This window comes from Pleurodeles waltl, chromosome 12 (genome assembly GCF_031143425.1).
Source record: "Pleurodeles waltl isolate 20211129_DDA chromosome 12, aPleWal1.hap1.20221129, whole genome shotgun sequence".
Taxonomy (NCBI): Eukaryota; Metazoa; Chordata; class Amphibia; order Caudata; family Salamandridae; genus Pleurodeles; species Pleurodeles waltl.
The window spans coordinates 486,136,301-486,150,779 of record NC_090451.1 but is presented as its reverse complement, the minus strand read 5'-3'; the positions used below and the strand labels follow the sequence as shown (position 1 = coordinate 486,150,779).

The 14,479-nt window shown below is 42.4% G+C and overlaps 1 protein-coding gene across 1 annotated transcript in view; it reads right to left on the bottom strand.

The window, feature by feature from the left end:
* The window catches only part of CDH5 (cadherin 5), a 286,155-nt gene that overhangs the window by 34,249 nt on the left and 237,427 nt on the right, over positions 1–14,479 (bottom strand). The window contains exon 9 of the mRNA XM_069217168.1: positions 7,360–7,484. Coding sequence (XP_069073269.1) covers positions 7,360–7,484 — 125 coding nt within the window. The remainder of the gene's footprint in view (positions 1–7,359; positions 7,485–14,479) is intronic.

Sequence of the window (14,479 nt, the reverse complement as noted above, 5' to 3'; positions counted from 1 at the left end):
ATGGTGGGTGCTTATTCATGTCTGAATCCTGTCAAGGGTGTTGGAGAGAAGAAGGATGACATTAGGGGAAGAAATCTTTAGCTAAATCTGAGTGTCCTCTGCATATTGATGGTAGGGACTCTCAGAGATGTTCAGAATCTCTCCAAGTAGTTTGCAATATAAATTGAACAAGGTTGGAGAACAGATTGAGCCTTTTAAAATGTATTGTTTTAGGCCAGTCTTGCTGGGGACAGAGTGTCCCATTTCAACTATTTGTGATCGGTTAAACAAATATGAATAGAACTGCCCCATTGATTTCCATCTCTCCTTCCAGGCTGTAAATCAGAGCGTGGTGATATACTGTATCGAGGGCAGATGAGAGGACAAAAAGCAGAAGTAAGCCGAAGTTCCCATATTTGAGGAAGCAGAGAGAGCCATCCACAGTTTGCAAAAGACTGATTCTATGCTGAAACTGTGTCTGAATCCAAATTGGAAGGAATTGAGATGGTTGTTTGCTGGATATGGGAGGATAGTTTTGAGGCAACACTGCTTTCAAACACCCTTCCTAAGAAGGAGAGTATAGAAACCAGGTTGATGTTCAGGTCATCAGTATGAGCTGTGGATTATTTCAGGATGAGGTAAATGTGGCCAATTTTAAAACTGTCAGGAGGAATACCTTTCTTCACTGAAACATTCACCAGTGAGATCCAATATGATATAAGCAGGTTGGCTATTTTGATAAATCAACCACTCATGCCCATTCCAATCTCATACGGGCACTAAAATCCACGCCGAGAAACAAATCAGAAGTCATGAGATGCAGGTCCCAGTACAAGAAGGCAGTTTCAGCTAGGAAGAAAGTGATTAGAGGAAAGGCATGGGAGAAATTGGCCACTGCCTCAGCGACCAATGATGAGGCTCAATTTTGGAAAGTTGTCAACACCCCTTTTATTTAGCTCTGACACAAACAATGGTGTTGAGGTACACATCCCAGAGCAGAGCTGGGTCAGCCATTTTACAAAGCTGTATGAAGGTTGTTCGGATGTCTATGAAATGACTGTTGTAAATGGACCTGTTACTCTTGGCACTGAGGAACTGTATATACACCTGAACAATGTCAAACTGGTAATAATGGCTCATTGCCAAATAAGGTTCCAAGGCCAGACGGCTTCCCAGCTGATCTTTTCAAGAATAACATTGATCTTTGGGCACCAATTTTGGGAAACGTTTTTAGAGCTGCGTCAACCTCTGTCCTTCCTCGATCATGGTCTAGTGCCATAATTGTCTCAATTTTCAAAAAGGGAGACTGAAATCACCCTGTTTGTTATCGCCCAATCTCTTTGATTGATGCCACCACAAAGATTTTTGGGAGGATCCTTCTGAACCATTTGGAAACCTGGGCTCTCAACAATAACATCACCTCTGAGTCACAGTATGGCTTCAGGAAGGTGTGGCGACAGTCGATCAATGTTTGAACCTCCATCTAATTAGAGAAAAATATGTTGGGGTGAAGCAAGGGTGTCTTTATTTGGCATTTGTGGATCTAACAGCAGCTTTTGACAACGTGAACAGAAGAAAATTGTGGGTAATGTTAACCAATAAAGGTGCAAATCCAAAGATAGTGTCCCTGTTGGCCCAACTGCACAATGATGTGGAAGCTAAGGTCAGATTTTGGCAAGAGGGGCAATGCACCAGCCCCTTTAAGTTTAGGAAAGGGGCCAGACAGGGCTGTGTTCTTGCACCCTTCCTCTTCACGCTTTATATAAATGGCCTAGAGGAAGCTCTGATTGACGAAAAGGCAGATCCCCCTAATATTGCAGACAGACCACAACTGGTACTAATGCATGCCGATGACTGTGTTTTGATGGCAAGAACCGGGAGGGTCCTCCAAAACCTTTTAAACAGATTTGCTGACTTCATGATGGCATTGGGACTGTCTACTAACAAAACAAAATCATATACTATGATATGTGGTAGTTTAAGAACCAGAGCCCCTCAGTTTTATATTGAAGGTACCCAATTGAGTAGTGTGAATACCTTCATGTACTTGGGGATTCCCTTTGATAATGGGTCTAACTGGAAGTACCTTAGACAAAACAGGACTACACAATACAATCAAGCAGTGGCACCTCTATGCAAATGTATTATTAAACTAGGTTGTGCACCACTAAAGCCTATTACCACCATCTATAAGGCAAGGCCTACTTCAATTGTCTGATATGGAGCTGGAGTATGGGGCTACACCGGTGCAATCTCTCTGCAAATAAGAGAAAATACATTTCTGAGAAGTCTACTCTCACTCTCCCAGAGTGTGCCCGCCATAATCCTACATGCAGAATTAGGTCTTCCTTTTCTGGAGGACTTGATTAAGTTAGCCCAACCAGCCCTCTGGATGTCTGTTTGGACTAGGCAGGAAGCAGCTCTTACACAGACAATGCTTACGGACTGGATGAGGCTGGATGGAGTACAGAGATGCATATGGGTTATGTATATATAAGAGTCCCTGGGTAGCCTTAACAGATCAGACTTATTTTTTAGCCCTAGGGCCATAGTCAAGCAGGACCTCCTAGCAGTAAAACATTAATTCCAAGAGAAGTTGACTACCGACAGAGAGAGGCACGATTTGGGGAAAGGCATGGTGGCAGCTTATCTTCCCTTATTTACCACATCTAAAATCGAACCCCATCTTCTAACTGTCCCGCGGCACCATAGATTTTTCTTGACAAGGTTTCAATTGGGCCTGGCCCATTTTTTAGTGGCTTAAACCCCCAAGGTGTATCGCAATAGGGACCTAATACCCTCTCCATGCGATATGCATTCGGAACAATCACAAATGCATATTTTACTATTCTGTAAGCTGTACAAAGAGTAGAGGAAGGTTTTTCTAATGCCAATTCTTAGAACACTAAACATCAGGATGTGCAAGGAAGCTATTTCTAATCTGCAGTTACTCCAGTCTGATATGATCTGTATGGTTATTTGTCATTTTATTGCTGCAGCGATAAAAGAAAGGAAAAGACTTGAAACTAATTGTTTAGCACTTGTTTGCTATTTGCACAGCTCGCTAAAATATATTCCAGATTACCTAATGACTATCTCACCAGGTATACAATTTTAAATGGTTCCAATCAATGTAATTATATTTAACGTCTGTGTTTTTTTAAAAACTATTGATCATCTTATGAATATATATTCTATTGTTATTTATTGATGTCTTTTATCATTTTAACTTATTAACTGTGTATACATGCTCTTTTCTTGAACCTATGTCGAAAAGAGGTTTTGGAGGATTTTTGAGCTGTGTAGTAGAGATTTATTGTGGTTAAAATTCTCTGTGATGACGTTCAACTTGTATTTCCGTCTGGTAATCCTGAGGCTGGCCCGGTTACATGGTGAGAGTGCTTACCTCCAGTTTTAAAAGATTTTTTTAGTAATTTCCTATCATTATGTGGATCGTTTGAGAACTGGGAGAGAGAGAGAGAGAGAGAGAGAGAGTTTAGGACTGTTCCTCCTGCTTTTTAACAAAGCATATTTATTAATCTGGTTTTCTATATACTTATCTTACTTACCTGCTTTGACATTTATGCTATGTTGGGAGCTAGAGGTGAGAAGGGAATAACAAGCCTTGGTAGCAAGGGTATTGATGTCAATGTTCTTAGTGTCACAGAACTATGTATGTTCTCTTTTAAATTGCCCTGAAATGTTCTGAAGGAGAAAGGACAAAGTAAAAAGAATTTGCAGGTTAGATCACTCCATTGGAATGGGGTAGTCAGGCGTCAAAGAGAATTCTTTGAGATGATCAGTCCTAGAATGGAGTCTATGTGTGGCCATCGGGTAGTACTGTACAGCTCACTGTCTCAGGCAGTAAAGGAAGAGAACAGATTAACAGGTTTACAATTTTTCTTCAGGCCAGTGTAGGTTGAAATCATGAAGGAAGACAAGGGTCCCAGAGGTGATTATTCATGATAACTCAAATTCCTTGCATTCATCAGCAAGTATGTGGTTTTCCCCAGAGGTTGGTAAATTACATTCTTTCTGAGATTCTGTGCCTTTGAAGTAGATCAGCAGAAAGGCATTTGAAGGAGCAAAAGCATTCAGTAGGAGGTTGTTTACAATTTAGCGTGTTCATGTGAATTACTGCTGCTCTACCACCATGTATGACTTCAAAGTTGCATCAGAGTATGGAGTTATTTGGGGGGAGAAGGTGGTCTAAGACATTGAAGCATCATTGAGCCAAATTTGTCTCCCCACAATGATATCCAGGCTGAAGTGCAAAATTGTGTTTGAAAAAGTCTAAGCAGTGTTTAACTGTTGATTAGTAATTATGTAGTAGACAGCACAGAGAAGAAGCAAGGGGTTTGGCGATGCAGTGCCAAAAGAATGCTTATTGGAGGGGCAGGAGACCCTTTGGCCAACAGGCAGTCTCTTCCATTTATGCAACATTGACTACAACAACAATCTACTTCCTTCTCCCCTACCCTATCAGGGATGAAACCCCGATTTACTCCACTTGGAGAATGTATTTATGCATGACTATGTTCATGGTATAAATGTGTCTTCCTCCACAATAGTAACATACACAGCTTAGTTGGGATAAATATTAGGTAGGAATCTTTGGTACTCACGCAATTTGCATGAATGCGATGGGCATCTAAAATTGGCAATAACATGGTGACCTAGAGACTTATGATGCTGGATTAATAAGTATCCCTATGCATCACCTCTCTTTTTAACCTTATAAGAGGATACCACCAATAAAGACATCATTGCGGATTCCTACTAGGTAATTTTGTAATTTACTTGCACTATTCCTTTTACCTGAAATACCAATGCTCACTTTATGATTGTACTTGTTGATGGTGATGCATGCCTTAAAATATGGGTGAGAGTCCTTTTACACAACATGCTTTTTAGCCAGAGCTTCTGCATTCAGAATTACTCTATCTGGTTCCTTCTGATGTCTTATGGTTGCCTGTATCTTTGTGGTATATACTTGTCATGCTTAGTAGATGGAAAGGTTAGAGAGGATACAAGATAAGGGGAGTGGGATAGTAAAGGTGCAAGGGCTGGCAGGATAAGCTAAGGGTTCAGATTGGGGGGAAGGTTAAGGGTGCTGATTTCCAAATTATATTACAAGGAGCTAGATAATTAAGATAGGCAGTCAAAGGGTGGGGGTCAGGTAGAAGATCCAGATAAGGCAGAGGATGGGAAGAGAATTGCATGTGTACTGGGAATAGGGGAGGATGCCACTGGTTCAGGTAGGGTTGTGACCATACTCAAGGAGACAAAAAATAGACCACCAGGAGGAGGGCAGGCAGGAGTATTACATCTGGGTGGAGAGGTCATGCGAGTGTGGTGAGTGTTTAGGATGGTCATAGGGGTAGTAGATGAATGGGTCTCAAATGTAATGGGATGGGGGGCCATGAGGACAGTTATGGGAGGGCTATTAGGTGAGTAACAAAGAAGGATGTATGATTTGAGTGTGCGAGACCGGTCGCAGTGTAAGGACTAGAGGAGTAGATAGGGTAGGTGATAGTTTGGTGGTGAGAGTGAGGAGACTGCAAAAGGAGTGAAGAAGTGTCGAAGGGGGCTCAGAAACACCAGAGGAATTGCCAGATTTGTGTAGATTGGGAGAAGGGAGTCATATAATGCCACATTTGCATCATTAGATTGAACCATAAGTTTTCCATTGGTGAAAACAGGGGTAGAAAGAACACCATTGGAGGGAATGAAAGGCAAAACCTTAAGATTCTCCCAGAGGGGATGACAGATAATGATGAGATTTTAAGGTGCCTGTGTAGAAAGTGTACGCACTGGCCTGTGTTGTGTGAGAAGAATAGAAGATCAGTTTTGGGGATGTCAATATGAGCACAATGAGAGTTTCTGTGAATTCTCTTAGAATCATAAGTTTGAAGTTCTTCATGGCATATTTGGAAATATTTGGGGAGAGGTTATTTTAAAGAAGTTGGTTCCTTATATAGAGCAGTGTTTAGAGATGAAGCAGCTGTTGAACAGGACCATATCAAAGAAAATGTAGGTGGACTGTAAGGGTAGGCATGGATTTAGTGCTATTTCAGCAGAGATGATATCAAGCAAAGCTCTGTATCCTTCAATTACATTATTCAGTAAGCAACTACAAAAACACTGATTTACACCACCCCTAAGCATAAAATGTGACTACTAGTGAGGAAAGTTGATTGGAGAAAATAAATAAGAGGTGTTTACCTCATTCTCATGCTGTGGGGCTCCTGCTTCTGTGACCTGGCAGAGAGGTGGTCAAAGAAGATTATCTCCAGTATGAAGAATGTCTACTTCTTTTGCTATACATAGAAGAGGGAGGTTACAGTGTAGCATGTGAGTCAATTTCTATTTTCATGAAGGTGTCAAACAGGGAGGGTCATCCCTAGTGTGAAGAAGGAAATGGCCTATCTTCTTGCTATGTGATTTCTGTATCTATTTCCAAGTTGGAGAGTGAGGATGGCTGCTCTCATGCTCTCAAAGAGCGAAGTATACCTTACATATTATATAGAGGTATTTCAAATTAAATCACATCAATCTATATAAGACATGTGATTGCACATGGAGATACTTCAAACAGAATCACAACAATATAAATGAGGGACTGGTGTTGCAAATGGGAAGGCTAAAATGGCTAACGCATGTGTCCAAATTACTGTGTGTTTGTTAGCTCAGAGAGGGCCTTACAGTTGGAGTCTAGTTCTTTTCAGTTTTCAGTGCAAAACAAGTGTGGCTGTTAGCATCTGTAAATTATTGCCCTTATTTCACTTGAGCTCCTCTGTCAGCACTCTTCTTTCCTGTGGAGAGGGTGACTCCTTTATTACAGGTTAAGAAGATTAGTGGCTGGAAAGAGGAGCCCGCAGGACGAAGGAGAGCAAGTGTCTGCAGCCCATCTACATTTGGTGCTTAAGAATCACCTCACAGCTAGTCACCCATGGGTCGGCTCACTTCCACCACAACTTTCCACCCATAGTCACTGATGATCACTCCCAGCAGTTCGAAACTGCTGCAATGGCGTTCCATTCTGCTGATTTCTGGTACAATGTTAACTTCTGGAACCTTAAGTTCCGGTGCAAGCATCATTGTTCATGTATTGAGGTAGGTGGGTAAAGGAACAATCCACAGAGATTCTTCAGGACTCCCTCAGAGGAAAGTATGCTTACTTCCAGGCCTTGGGGAACCTGGATTTACAACTATGACTTGCAAGAATATACTTTAGTGTAGGGACAAATTCACACTTTGAGGTCCCTCGACCTGAGGAACTCATTGAGAACCTGACCAGGGTCAGCCATCTTGATCACCTCCCCTGTACTCACCCTCAATAGACATGAATATTCAGATATTCAAATACAGAGGACTTACCGTGCCAGGAGCAGCATTTTCACACACCCTGGGTTCATATGGCTCTGCAAATTCAGGAGCATTGTCATTTTCATCAAGAACCTTAATAGAGACATGTGTGAGAGATTCCTTACCCAGTATGGGATCTGAAATAATACAAGCGGTGATAATGAATTTCCAGCATGTAACTTAAGGATTTTTTTTTAAATTGTATTCATTCCCTGTTTTTATTTGTTGTTTTTGAATGGTATAAAAATAAACACGGGAATAAGCATTATTTATGAAATGTATACTTATGGCTGAAAACTGGTGATCATTCTTCCTATATTTTACACTCTTTATGATATCTAATATATTCATACACAATAATATTCCTCCTAGTTTTCAAGTGCCTTAATATTCAATATTGTTTGGTGTAAGTACTCCTGGGGAATTCTTATACTCAGAGCATACCAACTACATTATACTGATAAATGCTAACTGATTTTGTTTCCCTCTAACTTAAAATAGTTGTATAAGGCTTTTTGTCAGGGCTCACGTTGGGTTGCATGACTTTTGGTTTGGTTAACCAAGTAATTTTTAGCACTTCTCAGCCTCCAATTGGAGTTTGGGAAATTAACTCCCTGAGGTGGTAGTAGATTTTAAACTCAGAATTCGAATAAAATAGTAATCATACACAAGAAAAGCAAGTCAATATCTAATCACCCTGTTAGCTTATAAAAACAATAGGTCGTAATTTACAATGGGAGAAGATGTGGCAGGTCAAATAATACACTACAAATGAAACCAGAAGCTGCTAGGATCTTATGGTCCTGAGATATGACCCCAAATGTAATTCAAGCACTTATGAAATTAGATGCTCTCATTTCTGTCACCTGTGGGGGAATTTGAAAATGCTGCTAAAATAGTTTTACATTGGCCCATGGATTTAATGCTGATTGCAAGTTTGAAATCAGAAATTGGTACAACCACTATAGACCTCTCCATGAAGTCGCTTTAACCCCAACAAAGCAACTTCCATTGGATACAAACTTCACTTCTTCAGATTTTAGCAAATTTAAAAAATGGGTTTATTTTTTTCTTTCTTTTAGGGCATGTTCTCATTAGAAGCTTAGCTAGTTGGGAATAGATTATATTGTTTAAGGTTAGAGAGAATGTAGCATAGTGTTGTTGATGGAAGTACATTGTGAAACATGGAATGTAAGTAAGTAAGTATATAAGTAAGTAAGTAATCTTTATTTGCATGATTAATTAAAATCTTAGCAAAAGAGGGAGGGGAGAAATGGGAGACAAACAGAATACATAGTCACAGTAAACAACATATTCAAGAACAATCCCTAAAGTTAAACACAAATATTTGACTCTTTACATCAAATCGTTAAAACTATTGTGACCATCAAGTCTCTTTAAAGTGCTGTGAGGTTTAAATTTGTTAAGATATGAAGCTCAAGTAGAGGGTAAGCAGAAATACCTAAGCTCTCTACATAATACTTTACATAAATCCATTAAAACTATTGCAGGCATCAGATCATTTTAGGTGCTATGAGTTTTAACCGCTTCTGTGCCACAGAGGTAATGGTTACGTCCTGCGGCACAGTGCTCGTGTGCCCAGGACGTAACCATTACGTACTGGGAACAGAGCCAAGAGGGAGCGCTAGCGCTCCCTCTGTATTCTTCCCACCCACCCCCCAAAGGCAGGGATGGAAGGGGAAGCCCTTCCCCTTCCACACCCGACAGCCCCCCACCCCCCCTGTGAGGCCTCCTCCCATCGTGCTGGCAGCTCAGCTTCCAGCGCGATCGGAAGAGAAATGCTCAGCATTTCTCTTCCGATCACGTGGAGGAGGCCTGAGAGGCTTCAAAGGGAAGGAAATTAATCTCCTTCCCTTTGAAGTATCTGAGCATTTTAGCAGCCGGATTGCGAAGCGATCTGGCTGCTAAAATGCCCACTAGATACCAGGGATTTATTTTTGATAGGAAATTGTCAGAAGGGGAGCTACCCCTTGGGCAAGGGTCGCTCCCCAGGCGGGCATTTTGTTTGAGTCCTTTTCTGCCCCCCCAGGGGCAGCAGAAACCTCTAGGCGCCAGGGATCATTTTTTTGTTGTTGTTTTTGTTTTTTAGAGGTGGGGAGCCACCCCTTAGGCAAGGATCGCTCCCCTAGGGGGCAAATTATACTTAGGCCATTTCTGCCCCCTTTGGGGGCAGATTGGCCTATTTTTATGAGGCCAATCTGCCCCCAAGGGGGACAGAAACCACTAGACACCAGGGAGGTTTTTTTTTACGTGAATTTCACGCAAGGGGAGCAACCCCTTAGGCAAGGGTAGCTCCCCTGGCGGCAAAGTTATTTTAGGCCATTTCTGCCCCCCTGTGGGGCAGATCAGCCTATTTTAATTAGGCCGATCTGCCGCCAAGGGGGGCAGAAACCACTAGGCACTGGGGATTTTGTTGTTGTTGTTGTTTTATAGATGGGGAGCGACCCCTTAGGCAAGGGTCGCTCTCCTGGAGGGGCAAATAGTATTTAGGGCATTTCTGCCCCCTTTGGGGGCAGATCAGCGGATTTTTGCTACGCCAATCTACCCCCAAGGGGGGCAGAACCCACTAGTCACCAGGGATCTTTATTTTTTTTGCGTCAATTTCACACAAGGGGAGCGACCCCTTAGGCAAGGGTCGTTCCCCTGGGGGGGGAAATTTATTTAAGGCCATTTCTGCCCCCCTTGGGGGTAGATCAGCCTATTTTTATTAGGCCGATCTGCCCCCAAGGGGGGCAGAAACCACTAAGCACCAGGGTTGTTTTTTTTGCGATAATTTCACGCAAGGGCAGCGACCCCTTAGGCAAAGGTTACTCCCCTGGGGGGGGGGGGGAATTTATTTTAGGCCATTTCTCCTCCCCTTGGGGGCAGATCAGCCTATTTCTATTAGGCCGATCTACCCCCGGGAGGGCAGAAACCACTTAGGCACCAGGGATTGGTGTGTGTGAATGTGTTTGTTTTGTTTGGGGGGCAGCCCCTGGGGCAAGGGTCGCTCCCCATGGGGGCACCTTGCTTATTTTTGGGAGGCCCATCTGCCCCCAGAGGGGGCAGAAAGCCCACCAGAGACCAGGGAAGATTTTTTTTCAAAGTAAGAGGGTGGGGGTATGTCCATACCCCCACCCCAAATAAATGGGGACAAAGCTGTTCTGCCCACCAGTGGGCAGATGGGCCAATTACCCCCGATCCACATCCGGGGGGGGGGGGCAGAAAGGCTACTAGATGCCAGGGAATTAAAAAACAAAAAAATAGTGGGATGGTGGCTACCAACCCTGGTTATGCCCCCACCCCAACTGAGGGGGGTAACAGTCTTTCAGCTCTCCCCCGCACACTAAAACATCTTCTCCCACAGCAAGCAAGAGGACATTTGATTATTTTGGGTTTTCGTTTTACATTTGGGCCATGAGAGCTTGGCTAACTCTCAAAATCGTCCCACTTGGAATGATGAGGGCTGCACTTTATGGACTTTGGGACGCTGCCATGTAGAAAAATCCACAAGACCTAGACACATCTGTAAACTAAACATCTGGGTGATTCCGGAGTGGTGTGCTTCACAGGCACCCTGCACCATTTTTTTACCCACAATGCCCTGCAAACCTCCAACTTTGCTGGAAATCACACATTTCTGTGATGGAACCTTCCAGAATCTGCAGGAATCCACATAATTCCTACCAACCAGCATTGTCTCATCTATACTGAAAAACATTCTGCTGCACTTGTCAGCCTAAAAATGTTTTTTTCTCAAACTGCCCTTTTGGACCCTATTTGGTTCCCCCTCAATTTTGACATGTTTTTGGCTCTTCCCTGTCACAAGCACTTGGCCCAACTACACAAGTAAGGTACCATTTTTATCGGGAGACCTGGGGGAACGCTGGGTGGAAGGAAATTTGTGGCTCCTCTCAGATTCCAGAACTTTCTGTCGCCGAAATGTGAGGAAAAAGTGCTTTTTTGGCCAAAATGTGAGGTTTGCAAAGGATTCTAGGTAACCGAACCTGGTAAGAGCTTCACAAGTCACCCCATCTTGGATTCCCCTAGGTGTCTAGTTTTAAAAAATGCATAGGTTTGGTAGATTTTCCTAGGTGCCGGCTGAGCTAGAGGCCAAAATCCACAGCTAGGCACTTTGCAAAAAACAGGTCTGTTTTCTTTGGGAAAATGTGATGTGTCCACGTTGTGTTTTGGGGCATATCCTGTCTCAGGCGCTAGGCCTACCCACACAAGTGAGGTACCATTTTTATCGGGAGACTTGGGGGAACGCTGGGTGGATGGAAATTTGTGGCTCCTCTGAGATTCCAGAACTTTCTGTCACCGTAATTTGAGGAAAAAGTGTTTTTTTGGTCAAAGTTTGAGGTTTGCAAAGGATTCTGGGTAACAGAACCTGGTCAGAGCCCCACAAGTCACCCCATCTTGGATTCCCCTAGGTGTCTAGTTTAAAAAAATGCACAGGTTTGGTAGGTTTCCCTAGGTGCCTGCTGAGCTAGAGTCCAAAATCCACAGCTAGGCACTTTGCAAAAAACAGGTCTGTTTTCTTTGGGAAAATGTGATGTGTCCACGTTGTGTTTTGGGGCATATCCTGTCGCGGGCGCTAGGTCTACCCACGCAAGTGAGGTACCATTTTTATTGGTAAACTTGGGGGAACGCTGGGTAGAAGGACATTTATGGCTCCTCTTAGATTCCAGAACTTTCTGTCACCAAAATATGAGGAAAAAGTGTTTTTTTGGCCAAAGTTTGAGGTTTGCAAAGGATTCTGGGTCACAGAACCTGATCAGAACCGCACAAGTCACCCCATCTTGAATTCCCCTAGGTGTCTAGTTTTCAAAAATGCGCAGGTTTGCTAAGTTTCCCCGGGTGCCGGCTGAGCTAGAGGCCAAAATCCACAGCTAGGCACTTTGTAAAAAACAGCTCTGTTTTCTTTCTGAAAATGTGATGTGTCCATTTTGTGTTTCCTGTCCCGGGCGCTAGGCCTACCCACGCAAGCGTTGGAGTGTAGTTTTTATATTCAATATTAACATAGAAAGCTTTCAAAATAATGTATAATGAAGCTGCATAGAAAACGTGATAGAAGGAAATTAATTAATAGCTGCCTGGTCTCATATTAAATGTGTTTTTCTAACATGCGATGTGCTGTCTTCCTGAAGGACATGAAACTGTACTTTTCCAGAAGGTAGAGGTGTGTGTGTAACCGTAGTAAATTCTCTCTCATGAGACCCGACTTGCTCAAGGAGACATTCTTGCTGAATGCAACAGTGTAATTCGCAACAGGTACAAGGTCGCCTGAACTGGTAAAGACAATGAAGCAACTGACTGAAGCGAGGAGTGTAACTATTCCTACCTGACATTCAACCCGATGAAGATGTAAATAACAGGAACCAATAAACTGCATGAGAACTAGTAAGGTGATCAACGGATCATTGGACAGAGATAATGATGCACCAAACATTGACCAATTGGAAATTAGAGACTTGTCTGACAAATTCAATTTAACGACGTGTCACAAGGAGAAATCAGCCATTGCGTGCCTTTATCCTGCCATTCTTACTCAGCCCTTACCTAGTTATTATGTGCCTTTACGGAGCCATTAGAGGGACACCCCTGCTGTTACTCTGACAGTCCGTCTCAATCTTTGCTTTTCTAATAGTTAAATCATCCTTACTTTTGCCTTACCCGATACTTGCTTTTCCTCCTTATGAGGGGAGAGTATTCTGCCCTGTTTGCTGAGACTTTGCTGTTCTATCCTGGCTAAGGACGAACCAGCTGATGTCCTGAGGATGAAGACTGACTCTGTATGCTGACCCATTACGGAGGGTAACTACATGATGATGAATTGTAATTGTCTGTTTGCCTTTTCTTTCTAGGTACCAACTGCTCTTTTGACAGAGGCCATAGTTAGATGTTTTCCAAATTTATGTTGCTAAATTGTTTTGCATGAAGCCCAACATGCTGATGCTAATTAGAGGGTAGATAAAGAATTCACTAATTGGATGTAAATAGACAAATGACTGGATCTTTGCTTTGTTGAATAACGTCCTAATGATACTCTGCTAAAAGTTGATTCATGTTGCCGTCGTGCTTTGTTTTAATGTTCATGATCTTTGCTTTGATGAAGTCTTATTCAAGTTACCATATTGTGACATTGCTGACGTGTTTTCTGGTATTGAGACTAATAAACTTGCTAGTAGAGTGTAACAAATAGGGAATAAATATCATACATCGTACTAAAGTTGTGTGGTTATTCATGGCTGGAGGGTCATGTTGTGTTTCAATTCTTATTAATGCGATTAACTAATTTGATTGATTTGTTATTGTGAATATTGATGAGGTTATTGACCTGGTGATTGACATGCGGAACAGATATCTCGTCTTAAGGCGTCTCCAATCAAGGTCAAAAGGTTCACTGGCCTAAAACGAGTCCCCGGGTAAGTTAAATTATTAAAGGTGGGACGCGTTAGCACAAGTGAGGTACCATTTTGTATCGGTAGACTTGGGGGAACACAGAATAGCAAAACAAGTGTTATTGCCCCTTGTCTTTCTCTACATTTTTTCCTTCCAAATGTAAGACAGTGTGTAAAAAAGACGTATATTTGAGAAATACCCTGTAATTCACATGCTAGTATGGGGACCCCAGAATTCAGAGATGTGCAAATAACTACTGCTTCAAAACACCTTATCCTGTGGCCATTTTGGAAATACAAAGGTTTTCTTGATACCTATTTTTCACTTTTTATATTTCAGCAAATGAATTGCTGTATACCCGGTATAGAATGAAAACCCTTTGCAAGGTGCAGCTCATTTATTGGCTCTGGGTACCTAGGGTTCTTGATGAACCTACAAGCCCTATATATCCCCGCAACCAGAAGAGTCTAGCTGACATAACGGTATATTGCTTTAAAACATCTGCCATCGCAGGAAAAAGTTACAGAGTACAAGGTGGAGAAAAATGGCTGTTTTTTTCACCTCAATTTCGGTATTGTTTTATTTCAGCTGTTATTTTCTGTAGGAAACCCTTGTAGGATCTACACAAATTACCCCTTGCTGAACTCAGAATTTTGTCTACTTTTCAGAAATGTTTAGCTTTCTGGGATCCAGCATTGGTTTCACACCCATTTCGGTCACTAACCGG